Below are 17501 nucleotides of genomic sequence, written 5' to 3' on the forward strand. Positions count from 1 at the left end.
CACTGTTAAACTATGATGTCATAGCAAGGGAAGTTATAAGAGGTAAAAACCTTATCCGACTACAGATATTTGTAACTCTAAATTCCCTGCACTAGTTAAACAGCGACAGGGGTACTGCTTGTATCCATTGTGTCCAATTCGCAGGAATAAATGAACAGTTCGGAGAGACAGCGTAAGCAATACCAGACTGCGTAATACTTTGAGATCAACAGGGTTGAAAGAGATAGGTGGGGGTGGGAGGGACGGGTAGGGGAACCTTAACATGTTAATGAAGAGCGGTGCCTGTATCCGGTAGTCGCAAGGTTAATTTTATGCTACATATATTCTTGTTAAGGGGCTGGTAAGAATACAACCTCTTTATCTGCTCTATTATTAATAAAAAGATACAGGAAATACTATGATGAGGGAGGGGGGGAGAGGGAGGGTACATAGACAGGAAGGGGAGACATTATTAACCAGAGATAGTTCTTGAAGGGGTACGTATTATGGTACCCATAGGTCTCAATAGGGACTGATGGATAATGATGGGGGTGGGGGGGGGGGTGGAAATAAGTAAAAATTTGTTGATGGACTGTATTGTTTGGTGTGCACTGAATGTGAGCCTATAATTGTCTTTCTGGTTTTGTAAATGATGGTTGCACTGTGTTATATTGACATTAATAAAAAAGTTGAAACATAACCTATGACGTCAGTGTTTTTTTTTCTAGTCAGAGATAAGAACATGAGTTACCATCCTGGATCAGACCAAGTGTCCATGTAGCCCGGTGTCCTGTTTTCAACAGTGGCCAATCCAAGTCTCAAGTTCCTGGCAGAGTCCCAAAAAGTACAAGATTCCATGCTATTTAACCTCAGGCATAAGCAGTGGCTTTCCTCAGGTCTATCGTAATAACAATTTATAGACTTTCCCTCCAGGAGTCTGTCCAGGTCTATCTTAATAATGTGTGCACTTTTCCTCCAGGAATTTGTCCACACTTTTTTTTAAATCCAGCTGCATTTACTGCTTTTACTACTTGCTCCAGCAACGAGTTCCAAAGCTTAACTATACGTTAAGTGAAAAAAATATTTTCTATTTGTTTTACATGTGCATGTCCCCTAGTCTTTGTACTTTTTGATAGTAAACTTTTGAACACATGCTGCTGCTTGCTTTAATTTTGCAAGTGTTTCTCCTGTGAATGCTTCAAGGGAATTCAGCAATTGTGAGAGGGCATCCATTGGCAGAGGGCAGGCAGCAATGTTGGGGGAGGGGGAACAAAGTACCTCTTCCTAATGTCCCCCATTGCCAATGACAACTGAGAAAATAAATCCATCCCTGCCCACAGAAATGCCTCTTACACATTTATGCTCTTAAAATGGAGTAGTGTATATTTATGTGTTATGATGTTATTTAGGCCCTGTACATTAAGCATAATCCCTGTAGATACAAAAGGCCCTGTTTACTAAGGTGCACTAGCGTTTTTAGCACGTGCACAAAATTAGCACGCGCTGTGTAGGCGCCCATAGGAATATTGTGGGCGCCTACAGAGATAGCGCACGCTAATGGTTAGAATGCGCTAAAAGCAAGAACGCGCCTCTAGCGCAGCTTAGTAAACGGGGCCCAAAATGGGAGACATTCTTCAGTACATCTGGCCTTTCAATTCACTGTTTAATTTTGAAGAGAGTCTAGTGTGTTCTTTTGAACAGAGAAGAGTGTTACAGCAATTAAACACACATCACATCACTACAGAAAGAAATAGGGGGATCCTGGAAAGTGAGACTCACCTGTGAGCCTATTTCGCAAACATCAATGGGGTCATTATCTCCAAGGCAGTCTGTGTCCTTGTCTTTGAAAGTTGGGTCTTCCCAAGTCTGTGAAAAAAGAGAAACGGATTTAATAAAAGTGTCAAGAGGATAAGAAGTCTTCTATTCTTTCACTAGAGCCAGGACTTCTAGTTTTCCATGCCAAGGTCCAAATCTTAAGATATGCCATAAAACCGACATGCCTAATCAGACCACAGGTCCATTTAGTCCAACACCCTACCTCCAACAATTGTACCCAGAAGGTGGAAAGTGAAGATGAATGATGGGCATGTAGAGAGATCTTATTAAATGGATTTCTCAGTTGCTAATTCTTTAGAAAAGGCTTGGCAGTTTGCAAACAAAAGGCAGCATCAACAAAATTTTTATGTTTGTATTAATGTTTACTGTGACCCATCTAATACTGTACTTACTGATGGGCAAGATAGAAATGTTTTAAACACATTAATTCCCCCTTCTCTCACACCTTTTCATCTTTCAGTGGTGATGATTTAAAGATACATCGAACCTGAGGTAACATCCTTAACTAGCCTGTGACTGACCTACAGTATCTTCCAGAATCTGTCTGCAACGTATATCGAAAATGGCCCTCAATGTATCCAATATCATACCGTACACAACATATTAAGCTAATCTAAGTAGGAGAATGGATGGTAATATAAAATCATACTTCTTTTCTAATTTACATCCACTCTCTTTCCCTTCCATTAATTACATTTTCAAAACTTTATGTTACTTTATGTCAAAGTCAAAGACTCGGTTCTGTGTGGCTTACATTGAGATACAGTTACAGGCTTAGATTGTTTACACTGTAAGATTAATCAGTTCTGTGTGGTTTACATTGAGTTGATCACAAAAAAGTTACAGACTGGGATTTCTCCACTTTTTCAAGGTTCAGAAGGCACACAAATCTTATAAATGCTTCCCAAGTCATATTTTCAGATGGCATTAGGATTATCCTGCTATGCGCAGGACAAATTTGAAGACACAGTATTCAATCTCACTTAACATATTAGATGATGGCAGATAAAGACCTATATGGTCCATCCAGTCTGCTCAATAAGATAAACCCATAACACATGGTATGTGGAGTGGAGGAGTAGTGGTTAGTGCAGTGGACTTTGATCCTGGGGAACCGGGTTTGATTCCCACTGCAGCTCCTTATGACTCTGGACAAGTCACTTAACCTTCCACTGCCCCAGGTACAAATAAGTACCTGTATATAATATGTAAACCGCTTTGAATGTAGTTGCAAAAACCACAGAAAAGTGGTATATCAAGTCCCATTCCCATTCCCTTATGTATACCTGACCTTGATTTGTCCTTGCCATTGCAGGGCACAGATCGTAGAAGTCTGCCCAGTACTGGCTTTGCTTCCCAATTACTGGTGTTGCCACCCAATCTCCGCTAAGCTTCTATGGAACCATTCCTTCTAAACAGGATTCCTTAGTGTTTATCCCATGCATTTTTGAATTCCGTTACTGTTTTCATCACCACCTCCTGAAAGAGGGCATTCCAAGTATCTACCACCCTCTCCATGAAAAAATACTTCCTGACATTATTCCTGAGTCTTCCCCCTCTTCAACCTCAATTCAAGTTCTACCGCCTTCCTGTCTCTGAAAAAGGTTTGTTTGCAAACTAATACCTTTCAAATATTTGAATGTTTGTATCATATCACCCCTGTATCTCCTTCCCTCCAAGGTATCTACATGTTCAGGTCAGCAAGTCTCTCCTCGTACATTTTTATAATATAAATCCCATACCATTTTTGTAGCTTTTCTTTGCACCACTTCCAGTCTTTCTACATCCTTAGCAAGATACAGTTTCCAAAACTGAACACAATACTCCAAGTGCGGCCTCACCAACGACTTTTGTATATTCCTCCCTATACTAGGCCTATAAGATGGCCCTGATAGCCCTCAGATTTCCTAGATTTGCTGTCATCAGCATAATTTTACTTTCTCCCTGCAGCTGCATGTAAGCAGAGTGCTTGATCAGTACATGTTACATGTCAAGGTGACACTTAGGAGGAACTGAGGCTATGCGGCCCATATATGGCAGATACACATAGATATAACCTTGATGGTGATGAGAGACTGAAGACCCTGCAAAGTCCATGATGTTCCAACGGAAATATGTGTTCAGAGAAGAAGGACACCAGGTGTTTCATATTACTTGTTTACTACATGGTTTTTTTCACCCTGGGATCACACATTACTGATAAGGGATTAGCCAATGGTCACAAAGTGTGCATGTGAACACAAGCAGGAGAGGATGATAGAAAAGAGGAAATTGCCATTTTTGTATACATATAAAAAAAAAACAGAATATTACTATATTGTGTAATGGAAGGAAACAGGAAAATTCATATATGAACACAAGTTAGATTAGGAGAAATCACATTTATTTTGTATTGGTTTACTGAAATACCAATAAAGATTTTTACTGGTTGCACCAAACCTAAGTCTGATTGTCTCTCTTATTCCAGTCACTAGGGCTGAAGTGTTTTTCCCTCCCCAGGGGCAAGGGACGGGACTACACACTTTCTTCTGCTGGTTATATCACTCTCTGTGCAGCATAGCATCCTTCTGACCACAGTCACTACCTTGTCACATTATTACATAAGTATTGCCACACTGAGACAGACCAAAGGTCCATCAAGCTGAGAATTCTGTTTCCAACAGTGGCTAATCTAGGTCACAAATACCTGGCAAGATCCTGAAAAAGTTCAATACATTTTATCCTGCTTATCCCAGAAACAAGCAGTGGATTTTCTGCAAGTCAATTTCATAATGGTCTATGGACTTTTCCTTTAGGAAGCCATCCAGACCTTTTATAAACCCTGTTAAGCTAACCGCCTTTACCACATTCTCAGGTAATGAATTCCAGAGTTTAATTACACGTTGAGTGAAGAAACATTTTCTCTGATTTGTATTAAATTTACTACTTTGTAGCTTCATCGCATGCCCCCTAGTCCTAGTATTTTTTGAAACAGTAAACAAAAAATTCACGTCTACCCATTCCATTCCATTCATTATTTTATAGACCTCTATCATATCTCCCCTCAGTTGTCTTTTCTCTAAGCTGAAGAGCCCTAGCCGCTTCAGCCTTTCCTCATAGGGAAGTCGTCCCATTTCCTTTAACATTTTCGACGCCCTTCTCTGTACATATTCGAGATGTGGTCGCACCATGGACCGATACAAAGCCATTATAACGTCCTCACTTTTGTTTTCCATTCCTTTCCTAATAATACGCAACATTCTATTTGCTTTCTTAGCCGCCGCCGCCGCACATTGAGCAGAGGGTTTCAACATATCATCGACGACACCGAGATCCCTTTCTTGGTCGGTGACTTCTAACGTGGAACCTTGCATTACGTAGCTATAGTTCGGGTTCCTCTTTCCCAAATGCATCACCTTGCACTTGCTCACATTAAATGTCATCTGCCATTTAGACACCCAGTCTCGTGAGGTCCTCTTGTAATTTTTCACAATCGTCTCATGATTTAACAACTTTGAATAACTTTGTGTTGTCAGCAAATTTAATTACCTCACTAGTTACGCCCATCTCTAGATCATTTACAAATATGTTAAAAAGCAGTGGTCCCAGCACAGACCCTAGGGGAACCCCACTATCTACCCTTCTCCATTGAGAATACTGACCATTTAACCCTACTCTCTGTTTTCTAGCCTTTAACCAGTTCTTAATCCACAGTAGGACACTATATCCTATCTCAATACTCTCCAATTTCTTCTGGAGTCTTTCATGAGGTACTTGTCAAATGCCTTTTGAAAATCCAGATACACAATATCAACCAGCTCACCTTTTCCACATGTTTGTTCACCTCTTCAAAGAAATGTAATAGATTGGTGAGGCAAGATTTCCCTTCACTAAATCCATGTTGGCTTTGTCTCATTAATCCATGCTTTTGAATATGCTCTGTAATTTTGTTCTTTATAATAGTCTCTACTATTTTGCCTAGCACATATGTCAGGCCCACTGGTCTATAATTTCCCGGATCTCCTCTGGAACCTTTTTTAAATATCGGCATTACATGGGCTACCCTCCAATCTTCCAGTACCACACTCGATTTTAAAGATAAATTATATATTACTAACAAAAGTTTTGCCAGTTCATTTTTCAATTCTATCAGTGCTGTGGGATGAATACCATCCGGTCCAGGAGATTTGCTACTCTTCAATTTGTCATATTGCCCCATTACATCCTCTATGTTTATAGAGATTTCAGTCAGTTTCTCTGACTCGTCAGCATTGAATACCATTTCTGGCACCGGTATCTCTCCCAAATCTTCCTCGATGAAGACTGAAGCAAAGAATTAATTTAATTTCTCTGCTATGGCTTTGTCTTCCCTGATCGCCCCTTTTACCCCTCGGTCATCTAGTGGTCCAACCGATTCTTTTGCCGGCTTCCTGTTTTTAATATATCTAAAAAACTTTTTACTATATGTTTTTGCCTCCAACGCAATCTTTTTTTCAAAGTCCCTCTTTGCCTTCCTTATCAGCGCTTTGCATTTGACTTGACATTCCTTATGCTGTTTCTTATTATTTTCAGTCGGTTCCTTCTTCCATTTTCAGAAGGATTTTCTTTTAGCTCTAATAGCTTCCTTCACCTCACTTTTTAACCACACCAGCTATCGTTTGGTCTTCCGTCCTCCTTTTTTAATACGCGGAATATATTTGGCCTGGGCTTCCAGGATGGTGTTTTTGAACAGCATCCACGCCTGATGTAAATTTTTGACCCTCACAGCCACTCCTCTAAGGTTTTTTTCCACCGTTCTTCTTATTTTATCATAGTCTCCTTTTTTAAAGTTAAACGCTAACATATTTGATTTCCTATGTATACTTACTTCAAAGCTAATATCAAATCCAATCATATTATGATCACTGTTATCAAGCGGCCCCAGCACCATTACCTCCTGCACCAGATCATGTGCGCCACTAAGTTCTAGGTCCAGAATTTTTCCTTCTCTCGTTGGCTCCTGTACCAGCTGCTCCATAAAGCTGTCCTTGATTTCATCAAGGAATTTTACCTCCCTAGCATGCCCAGATGTTACATTTACCCACTCAATATCTGGGTAATTGAAATCACCCATTATTATTGTGAGGCTCAGTTTGTTTGCATCCCTAATTTCCGTTAACATTTCTGCATCCGTCTGTTCATCCTGGCCAGGCGGACGGTAGTACACTCCTATCATTATCATTTTCCCCTTTACACATGGAATTTCAATCCACAGTGATTCCAAGAAGTGTTTTATTTCCTGCAGAATTTTCAATCTATTTGATTCAAGGCTCTCCTTAATATGCAATGCTACCCCTCCACCAATTCGATCCACCCTATCACTACGATATAATTTGTACCCAGTGTCCCACTGGTTAGCCTCCTTCCACCAGGTCTCAGAGATGCCTATTACATCTAATTTTTCATTTAGTGCAATATATTCTAACTCTCCCATCTTATTTCTTAGGCTTCTGGCATTCGCATATAGACATTTCAAATTATGTTTGTTGTTCCTATTTCCATCATGCTCAGTACTTGATAGTATTAATTTGCAATCTTTTATCTGATTTTTATTTTTATTTAAGGACACCTGAACAGTCTCTTTTGCAACCTCACTATCGGGATGCTCTATCTTCCGTGTTTTGGTGATACCTTTAAAAGAGACCTTATTCCGAACCATGCGCTTTTGAGCAACTGTCAGCCTTCCTCCAGTCTCTAGTTTAAAAGCTGCGCTATCTCCTTTTTAAATGCCGATGCCAGCAGACTGGTCCCACCCTAGTTAAGGTGGAGCCCATCCTTTCGGAATAGGCTCCCCCTTCTCCAGAATGTTGCCTAGTTCCTAACAAATCTAAACCCCTCCTCCCTGCACCGTCGTCTCATCCACACATTGAGACTCTGGAGCTCTGCCTGTCTCTTGGGTCCTGCACGTGGAAAAGGTAGAACTTCAGAAAATGCTACCCTAGAGATTCTGGATTTGAGCTTTCTACCTAAGAGCCTAAATTTGGCTTCCAGAACCTCTCTCCCACATTTTCCTATGTCATTGGTACCCGCATGTACCAAGATAGCCAGCTCCTCCCCAGCACTATCTAAAATCTTATCTAGGTGACACGTGAGGTCCGCCACCTTCACACCAGGCAGGTAAGTGAACAGGCAATCCTCACGTCCACCAGCCATCCAGCTATCTATATGCCTAATAATTGAATCACCAACTACAACAGCTGTCCTAACCCTTCCCACCTGGGCACTAGCTTCTGGCGATACATCCTCGGTGCGAGAGGATATTACATTCCCTGGTGTGGTGTTCCTATCTACAGAATTACTTCCAGCCTCACCAAGGTGATGCTGTCCTTTTAGAAGGCCTCCCTCCTCCAAGGCAGCACAGGGGCTGCCACATTGGAGGTGGGACTTCTCTACAACGTCCCTGTAGGCCTCCTTTATGTACCTGTCTCCCTCAGCTCCTCCAAGTCTGCTACTCTAGCCTCAAGAGAACGGACTAGTTCTCTGAGAGCTAGGAGCTCTTTGCTTCGAGCACACACATATGTCATCTCAACAAATGGGAGACAGTCATACATGTGACACTCAGTGCAAAAGACTGGATAGCACCCCTCTCGCTGCTGGACTACTGACTGCATCTTAGTATTACAGAGTTGTTTAATTAAAACTTCTTAAGGTACTAGGGATATCAGGTGAATATAATGATCCTTTTGACTGTTGTAATTTATTTAGGGTTTGCTTCTTAGAAACTAATTAAATGTAATTCAGACTAATGAAAATTCCCCTCTTATTGTCTTAATTAGAATAATTGACTATAAATGAAGAGTTCAGCTAGGGGTGCGTGGGAATGAGGACTGAACTGGGCCCTTCTGTGTCTTCTAGAGATTATCTGTTTCATCACCTTCAGATCCTCGGACACCATCACCCCAAGGTCCCTCTCCCGAGTTGAGCTTACTAATCTCTCCCCTCCTATCCGGTATCTCTCTTTTGGGTTTCTCCACCCCAAGTGCATCACTCTGCACTTCTTGGCATTAAATTTTAACTTCCTAATTAAACACAGGATAATATCTTCAAAACTTGATTCTTAAATTCCTATACATTAATAATCATACACTCCCACATTACATTTAAACATTAAGAGAAGAAGGTGATAGTGACCATCTAATATAACACACTAACATAGTTAACGTGATTGACCCAGTTTTGTAGTTATTAAATTTTAACTGCCAGACCCTTGACTATTCTTCTAACGTTTGGAGATCCCTTCTCATGGTTTCTACTCCCTCCAGGGTAACCACTCTATTGGCTATCTCCGTGTCATCCACAAAAAGGCAAATATTTCCTTCTAACCCTTCAGCAATATCTCTCACAAAGATATTAAACAGAATCGGCCCCAGCACCGACCCCTGAGGAACTCCACTATTCACCTTCCTTTCCTCCGAGCGGATTCCGTTTACCACCACCCTCTGTTGTCTGTCTGTTAACCAGTTTCCTATCCAGTTCACCACTTTGGGTCCTATGTTCAGCCCTCTCAGCTTATTCATGAGTCTTTTGTGAGGGACCGTATCAAAGGCTTTACTGAAATCCAAGTAGATTACATCTAGCACATGTCACCTAGTCAAAGTAGTAAGATTCGTTTGGCAGGATTTTCCTTTGGTAAAGCCATGTTGCCTCAGATCCTGTAACCCGTTGGATTCTAGAAAGTTAACTATCCTTTCATTCAGCAGTGACTCCCATTATTTTTCCTACCACCAATGAGACTTACTGGCCTGTAGTTTCTCACTTCTTTCCTGTCTCCACTTTTGTGAACAGAGATCACATCAGCTAGTCTCCAATCCTACGGAACCTTTCCCATCCAGCAGGATAATTATCCTTTATATAATCATTTCTGCATGGCATAGATATTCTAGACACTGTGGAAGCAATTCTGTAAGTGGGCGCTGCGCCATGATGCCACATGGTGAGAGTCTATTCACTAACGGCATCTGGAGACCTAAATTTCATTCTAGAATATTAACATTTATTTATAAACTTTTACCCCACTTAAAACTAAGTGGCTAACAGCATAACATACATAATAATAAAATCAAAACAAACACTCAACAAATACAAAATAATCCCACACGGACCCCCCCCCCCCCCCCCCCAAATAAATAAATAATAGCTGCTGATCTCTGACTGCATTACATGAAAAAAAAACCTGAGCAAAGAAATGAGTTTTCAAGAGCTTCTTGAATTGCCCTACGTTTGCACAAAGGCGCAGACAGCCAGGCAAAGCATTCCACAAAACCGGACCTGCAACTGAAAAAGCTGTAGCCCTCATAAGAGCATAACATAACTTGGTGTCAGTGCTCCTTACATTTACACACACGCAGCAACATCAGTCACAGACTACGCATAACTGCAGTCAGATAAATGCGGCAGGAAGTCGAATAACCGATGATATTCTGCAAGTTATGCGTGGAACTGGGAGCCCTGCCCATGCATACAGCCCCTTGCATTTACACACTATGGAAAGAATTTAATAAACAGCGCTGAAACTTAGGCGCCAAAAAATTCAGCGCTAAGTGCTATTCTATAAGAGGTGCATGCCTTATATAGAATAGCGTTTAGTGTGGAACCCGCGCCTAACTTTTGGGTGCTGCACTTACGCCTGCTAAAACCTGGTTTAAATGCTAGTGCCCCAGATAGGCAGTATTCTGGAATTCCACACACAACGTTTCGGAATGTCCCATGCCCCCTTTTGAGATGTGCACTATCTGCCGGATTCTATATAGCGTGCCGTGCTTAGCTGAAATCTAAGTGTATTCTATAACAATGCAAGCAACTTAATTGGCTTAACAAGCTAATCAATGTTGATAACAGCACCTAACAAGCAATAATGAGCATTAATTGGCAATAATTAGAATTTACTCGCACAACTCACTAGTGTATGCTGTAATGAACTGCGCCTAGATTCTAACGTGCACAGTTCAAAAGGGGCATGGTTATGGTGGGGAAACGGGCATTTCATGGGCGTTCCAAAATTTACACGCATAGTTAAAGAATATGGCCCAGTGCGCATACATCTATGCACAGGGATTTACACCACATTTTCACTGGTGAGGCACGCAGTTTAAAATACTGGGATATCAACTAAGCATATTCTATATACCACGCCTAAATCTAGATGCCGCTTATAGAATACGTTTAGCCAGAAATGATTACCACATGGATTTTTTAGGCGCCTTATATAGAATCTGGCCCTATAGGACTTAGGTGCCTCAAGATCCAGGCCCACTTTAGCAAACTTCCCAGAAGCAATATGACTGAAAATGTTTTTGCAGATTTCTTATCCAGTTTTCCAAGTGTGCTGCTGCTGAGACAGGAAGACAATCCTTTAGAGTTTCCTCACCTAGTGTTGTGCATATACAATGGTAGTATTAAGGGAAGAGACTGTGCAGAGGAAAAAACAAAAACAGATGCCAAGCAGAAAGATCCTATGGTCTTTCCAGACTCCCTCCCTTAACGCTGTCATTACCCTTCCCCTACCTGACGTTTTAAGGCCGACTCTAAGGCTGAAACAAGACTAGGAAAGAAGGAGCAGAAGTACGCAAGCGCTAGGAAAAAATTAATAGATAGAGGTCTTTCAATTATCACTTTTCAAGTTTGTTAGCTCAAATGAAAGAAAAAATGGCCATAAAGAGAAATATTCAAGCAGAGTAACAGATCAGCAATGTATTGTGTGCTGGTTGCCCTTTTCGGCTTGTACTTTGAGGAGAGGAAGCTGTAGTGCTGCAAAAAGAGACTTTGCAGATCTAGCTCCTAAAGGGCTAGATTTACAAAAAGACACCACCGCATATGAAGCACTATGACACGTTAACACACACTGTTTACCGCAGAACCCATTTTAAGTAATGGGACTTTTTACTAATAACCTGGCGGTGTGCTTTAGTAAATACAGCCCTAAGCACACCCTCTTGCAAGTGAGTTTGCAGCCAGAGTAACTTTTTTTTTCCTTTTTTGAGAAAAGCAAAATATATTACCTGAGGGAGGGCACCATAATTCCATATGTATCCCTTGTAAGGGAAGATGTTTGCCACATAGCGCAGCTTGCCTTTCTTCAAATCCTGCTTAATGGGGTTCAGCGGCTCTTTGGTTGCTATCTAGACAAATCATTAGAAAAACATAATGAAGAATTACCAGACCACATACTGGTCAATATTAAGCTGGAAGTAGTCAGTGTGTTTTTTTGTTTTTTTTAAATGCTGAATGCCAATGGCTGAATTACACCCAGATGAGGGTCCGCCCCTATCTGGGACCAGCACTGAATAGCAATGGAGTGGAGGAGTGGCCTAGTGGTTAGAGCACCGGTGGTCTTGCAATCCAGAGGCGGCCGGTTCAAATCCCACTGCTGCTCCTTGTGATCTTGGGCAAGTCACTTAACCCTCCATTTCCTCAGGTACAAACTTAGATTGTGAGCCCTCCTGGGACAGAGAAATATACCTGAATGTAACTCACCTTGAGCTACTACTGAAAAAGGTGTGAGCAAAATCTAAATAAATAAATGCAGTCCTACTTACCAATTACTGATTAATACTGAATTAACTAATTAGTTTATGTACAGGTCTGTGACCTGCACTCAATTTGTGCATTTAAGTTTGGGCAACTTATACAGAATCTAGTGGTTAACATGCATTTTACCACATGGCAATCACTAGCACAAAGCCATGTTAAGAGGCTTCGCAGTATTTTTGTAGTTAGCACACAGCAAACTGTGTATTGCTTTTTGTGTCTGGGTATGGCATTTGGTGGAAATTGGGCATGGAAGGCATCTGGCAGTTAATGCGCTGTGCTTACCGTGCGCTAACTGCCTAACACGAAGTTAATGTGGGACTACTTACTGCCTCCCAAACAGGAGGTGTTGGGCTTCCATGTTAACCGACAGCACTGTTAATCTGAATGTTAATGCATGGCCCGCAATAGAAAAGAGTGGGAATGCCCCTAATAGGTGCCGTGTTAAAAGATAAAGCTACTATGTGGTAAAATCCCATGTTAAGCCATGGTAACTAAAAATGTTACTGCAGTTTAGTAAAAGGGGCCCGAAGTGTCATTGAATATTAGCATTTGGGCCAGCCAACATGATTTAACCAGGCAGGAGCTTCTCCTACCCAGTTAAATCGCTTTGAAGATCAAACCCATAATTTTATTTCAATTTTATTTATGCTTATTTTACCCTTGAGACTCTGTTCACATAGCATGGAGGCAGCAGGAACAGGCATGCCACAAAATGAACCTGGCAGGCATGAATAGTGCTGATAAGAGGCCTAAGACCTTTCTGAGCACACTACCAGAACCCTCCCGCTTAGACTATTGCAACTTGCTTCTCACAGGTCTCCCACTTAGCCATCTCTCTCCTCTTTAATCTGTTCAAAATTCTGCTGCACGACTAATATTCCGCCAGTGTCGTTATGCTGATATTAGCCCTCTCCTCAAGTCACTTCACTGGCTTCCTATCCATTTCCGCATACAGTTTAAACTCCCCTTTTTGACCTATAAGTGCATTCACTCTGCAGCTCCTCCCTACATTCCTCCCTGGGAACTCTGTTCACTGGGTAAATTTCTCTTATCTGCACCCTTCTCCTCCACCCCTAACTCCAGATTCCGTTCCTTTTATCTTGCTGCACCATATACCTGGAATGGACTTCCTGAGCCGGTAGGTCAAGCTCCATCTCTGGCCGTCTTCAAATCTAAGCTAAAAGCCCACCTTTTTTATGCTGCTTTTAACTCCTAACCCTTATTCACTTGTTCAGAACCCTTATTTTATCATCCTCACTTTAATATTCCCTTATCTCTTGTTTGTCCTGTTTGTCTGTCCTACTTAAATTGTAAGCTCTGTCGAGCAAGGACTGTCTCTTCATGTTAAAGTGTACAGCGCTGCGTACGTCTAGTAGCGCTTTAGAAATTATAAGTAGTAGTAAGACCTGCCGATCTCTTTAAGTACCATGAAGCAGATTTATTTTTTAAAAAGAAGCTGGACTCCTTCTGTCAGGTGCACAGTATGGGAGGCCACCTGTTTACGTAATGTTTGTATTTATTTCACTTGATATATTGCCCTTTGACATAAAGCAACAGAGTGGAGGGGCAGGGGGTGTTTTCTTCCAAGATTTTTCAGGAGAGAGGGACAATTAGGAATGCATTCCTAGGATCAGTATACTTCCTCCCTTCTGTGGAAAAGGGTGGGGGGAGGCAGAAGGAGATTTTATTCCATGCTCCCCACCCTGACCCATTCCCAGTTTGTTCCTTGTTCTCTTCCTTTGGAAATCCCTCCAATCCAGGTTTTGCAGTCCACAAATTACAATCACCACGACTTCTATTTTGGCAGGAGTTTCCTCTTGCTTCTTTGTGCTTCCAGTTCATTCAGGACCAGCTCTTACTAGAGCTCAGATACCATGAACCTGCATTCACAACTCTCCAAGGTCTGCTCCGAGCTATAGACAGACCACAGTTCCCTCCTCAGTCCAAGTCCAGCCAGTAGATGTCACCACTGTGTGATGGTTACGACTCCTTCAAGCTAGTCTGTAAATACTGCCTCCACAATATGCCCCAGCCAAACAGGTCGAAAGACCTAACTTCAGAATTAAAACTATAACTCCTGTATGATGGGGCACAGCACTGCCACTTGGTCATCCAGATGGCCCAATCAGTCCCAACATTTATTAAATGATAAACCCAATCCCAAAAAGGATGTGTGAATTATGGCTCACAAAAATTGTTTCTACCCATGTCCAACCACAATAGCAGTGAGCAATGCCAACATTACTTGGCAGAATCTTAAAGTTAGATTTACTGAAGTGTGTTAGCACGCATTAAAACTATTTACCACAGATCCCATTTTATCCAGTGGGATCTATTTACTAATCACACACATTAACAGGGTGTGATTAGTAAATAGATCCCTCTGGATACAATGGGATCTGTGGTAAATAGCTTTAATGCGTGCTAACACACTTCAGTAAATCTAGCTTTATGATTCTGCTGAGTAAAACTGGCATTGCTCACCACTATTTTTTACCTCTGTAGCGATTCATTTCATATGAGAACTGATCTCATGATTCGTTCAAATCTTCATCGATCAATTTTGATATTAGTTTTCATGCTGAGATTTAATTTGTATACATCAGGTTTCACAAAAGACATTCCCAATAAAATAAATGAACGCTCATTATTTTATTTTGTTTGTAACATTTGTACCCCGCGCTTTCCCACTCATGGCAGGCTCAATGTGGCTTACATGGGGCAATGGAGGGTTAAGTGACTTGCCCAGAGTCACAAGGAGCTGCCTGGGGAGTCGAACTCAGTTCCTCAGTTCCCCTGGACCAAAGTCCACCACCCTAACCACTAGGCCACTCCTCCACTCCTATATATTTGTAAACAATTGATTAATTAACCTTTTAAATAGGAAACCTTATTTCCATTCCTTCAAAGAGAAGATGCTCAGCCCCTACACAGCTTCAGGAAAGCAATGGTATGACCAAACATTTTCATTTGAACTTTGAAATTTAAGAAAATGTTAAATACCTCCATTTTAGCATTTGTCCAGCGGGGAACCTCTACAACCATATTATAAATAACCTGAAAGAAAATAAAAGTCCAACATTTCAAAAATATAATGAAGCAAATACAAGAAATTTGAATTCTTTAACTCTTCTGAAAATTCATCAGTTTCGTTTCTCAAATTTCCACTGGACAGGGAACAGAAGGAAATGAAAGTTTTCTGTAAATTAAAAGTTGGGTCCTGAACTCTGAAATCATGCTGAGTAGCTTTCCTGTTGAGTCCTGCAATTTGAGGCTCTTCAAAAGCTAGTTCACCCTTGCCCTGCCCAAATAGTGATTTCAATGCAAATATGAATAATCCAAGGCTGTACTATGCTAAATCCTATTGAAATAAACACTTGATCTTTGATTTCACGTTGTTTCTTTTATTATTTGTTATGTTAAAGCTCAATGCCCATTATTCATATTCAGTATTCGTATTTGGCCTAATAATATTTTTCATTATTCGTATTTGGCCGAATGGTAAAACATGCTATTCGGTACAGCTCTATGTACAAATGTTTGTAAATCCCAGCTACAGGTGACATTTCCCCTCATTCTCTTCCGTGAAAAATATAACAAGTTTAGGTAATCATTTTCAAAGCACTTAGACTTACAAAGTTCCACAGAAACCTATGGAACTTTGTAAGTCTAAGTGCTTTGAATGAGCCCCACGTAACCTAAGGAACTTTGTAAGTCTAAGTACTTTGAAAATACGCCTCAGTAACTTATGTAACTTTGTAAGTCTATGTGCATTGAAAAGGAGCTCTTAATATATTTTGCAGGAGCCCTAGTCTGTCCAGCAGACACATAGCAGATTTTACACATTAACCCCCGGATTCTATATATGGCGACTAAAGTTACGCGTGCAATTTTGGCCACGTGGCTAAATTGTGGGGCCCTTTTACAAAGGTGCAGGATGGATAACGTGTGTGTAGCGCATGCCCAATTGGCACCGGGGTAGGTGCACCAGACAGTAATTATGATTTTGCTGCCCGCCAAATCCCAGAGCAGAAAATAATTTTTTATTTTCTACTGCAGGGGTCGTTCTCAGTGGTAACCAGCAGCATGCCCACGTTGGCGTGCACTACTGCATGGTTACTGCATGGATAGCGTATGAGCCCTTACTGATAGGTCAATGGGTGGCAGTAAGGGCTCAGGCCGTAAATAGGCACGCACTAGATTTAATATTAGTGCAGGCCCATTTCCTGGCCCATTAAAAAATAGCCTTTTCCTCAGCTGCGATTAAAAATGACCCAGCACACGCCCAAAAGATGCAGCCACACTACCACAGGCCACTTTTTACCACAGCTTTGTAAAAGGACTCCTGTGCGCATAACTTAATTGATTAACAAGCCAATCAGCACTGATAATTGGCCACTAACAAGCAATTAATGACACTAATTGGCACTAATTAGAATTTACGCACACAACTTACTAAGTGTAAATTCAAATGCGTGGATCTGAAAAGGGGGTATGGCCATGGGAGGGATATTGGCGGGTCGTGGGCATTCCTAAAATTTACGCGATCTATGCCTAAGTTAGGTATGAGCATTTACACCAGGTTGTAGTCTTGGTGTAAATGGCCATGACTACATTTAAGTCGCTGGAATGGGCGCTACGTGTATTCTATAAACCACGTCCAACTTCAAGTAAGGTTTATAGAATAGCTCTAAGAATGTTTTTGGTGCCATATATAAAATATAGTCCTAACTGGGATTACTATGTGGCATGCACGCACTTAGAAAATTTACATTGAGAGATAGATCCTAACCTCACCTCACTTCTGTTAGTTTTCGATCTCTTTGGAGGAATGTCTTTGTCCTACATTTGGAGAGAAAAAAATGCAGGTCAACTTAGGATGTTTATTCCAAACACAGTTTCTTGGTTTCCGTAGCACCACAAGTACATTTTCCATTCAGAGAACAAAAGCCTACTAGTAGAATCAGTATGTACATATTTGCCTACACAACTATCAACTTATTTTGATCTAGACATCAATCAAGAAACTCAGCACAAAATAAGCTCATTTACCAAGCTCATTTACCTTTAGCTGGACAACATTACTGTATTTGTTCATACCGGAATTGGCAAACGCCTTTACGGTACTATGTAAGCCA

General features: G+C 41.1%; 1 protein-coding gene across 1 annotated transcript in view; it reads right to left on the reverse strand.

The window, feature by feature from the left end:
• The window catches only part of PPA2 (inorganic pyrophosphatase 2), an 88151-nt gene that overhangs the window by 40767 nt on the left and 29883 nt on the right, over positions 1-17501 (reverse strand). The window contains exons 3-6 of the mRNA XM_030190764.1: positions 17161-17205; positions 15367-15420; positions 11832-11951; positions 1759-1845 (exon numbers count right to left, since the gene is read on the reverse strand). Of these exons, the coding sequence (XP_030046624.1) occupies positions 1759-1845; positions 11832-11951; positions 15367-15420; positions 17161-17205 (306 nt within the window). The remainder of the gene's footprint in view (positions 1-1758; positions 1846-11831; positions 11952-15366; positions 15421-17160; positions 17206-17501) is intronic.

Source organism: Microcaecilia unicolor, chromosome 2, assembly GCF_901765095.1.
Source record: "Microcaecilia unicolor chromosome 2, aMicUni1.1, whole genome shotgun sequence".
Taxonomy (NCBI): Eukaryota; Metazoa; Chordata; class Amphibia; order Gymnophiona; family Siphonopidae; genus Microcaecilia; species Microcaecilia unicolor.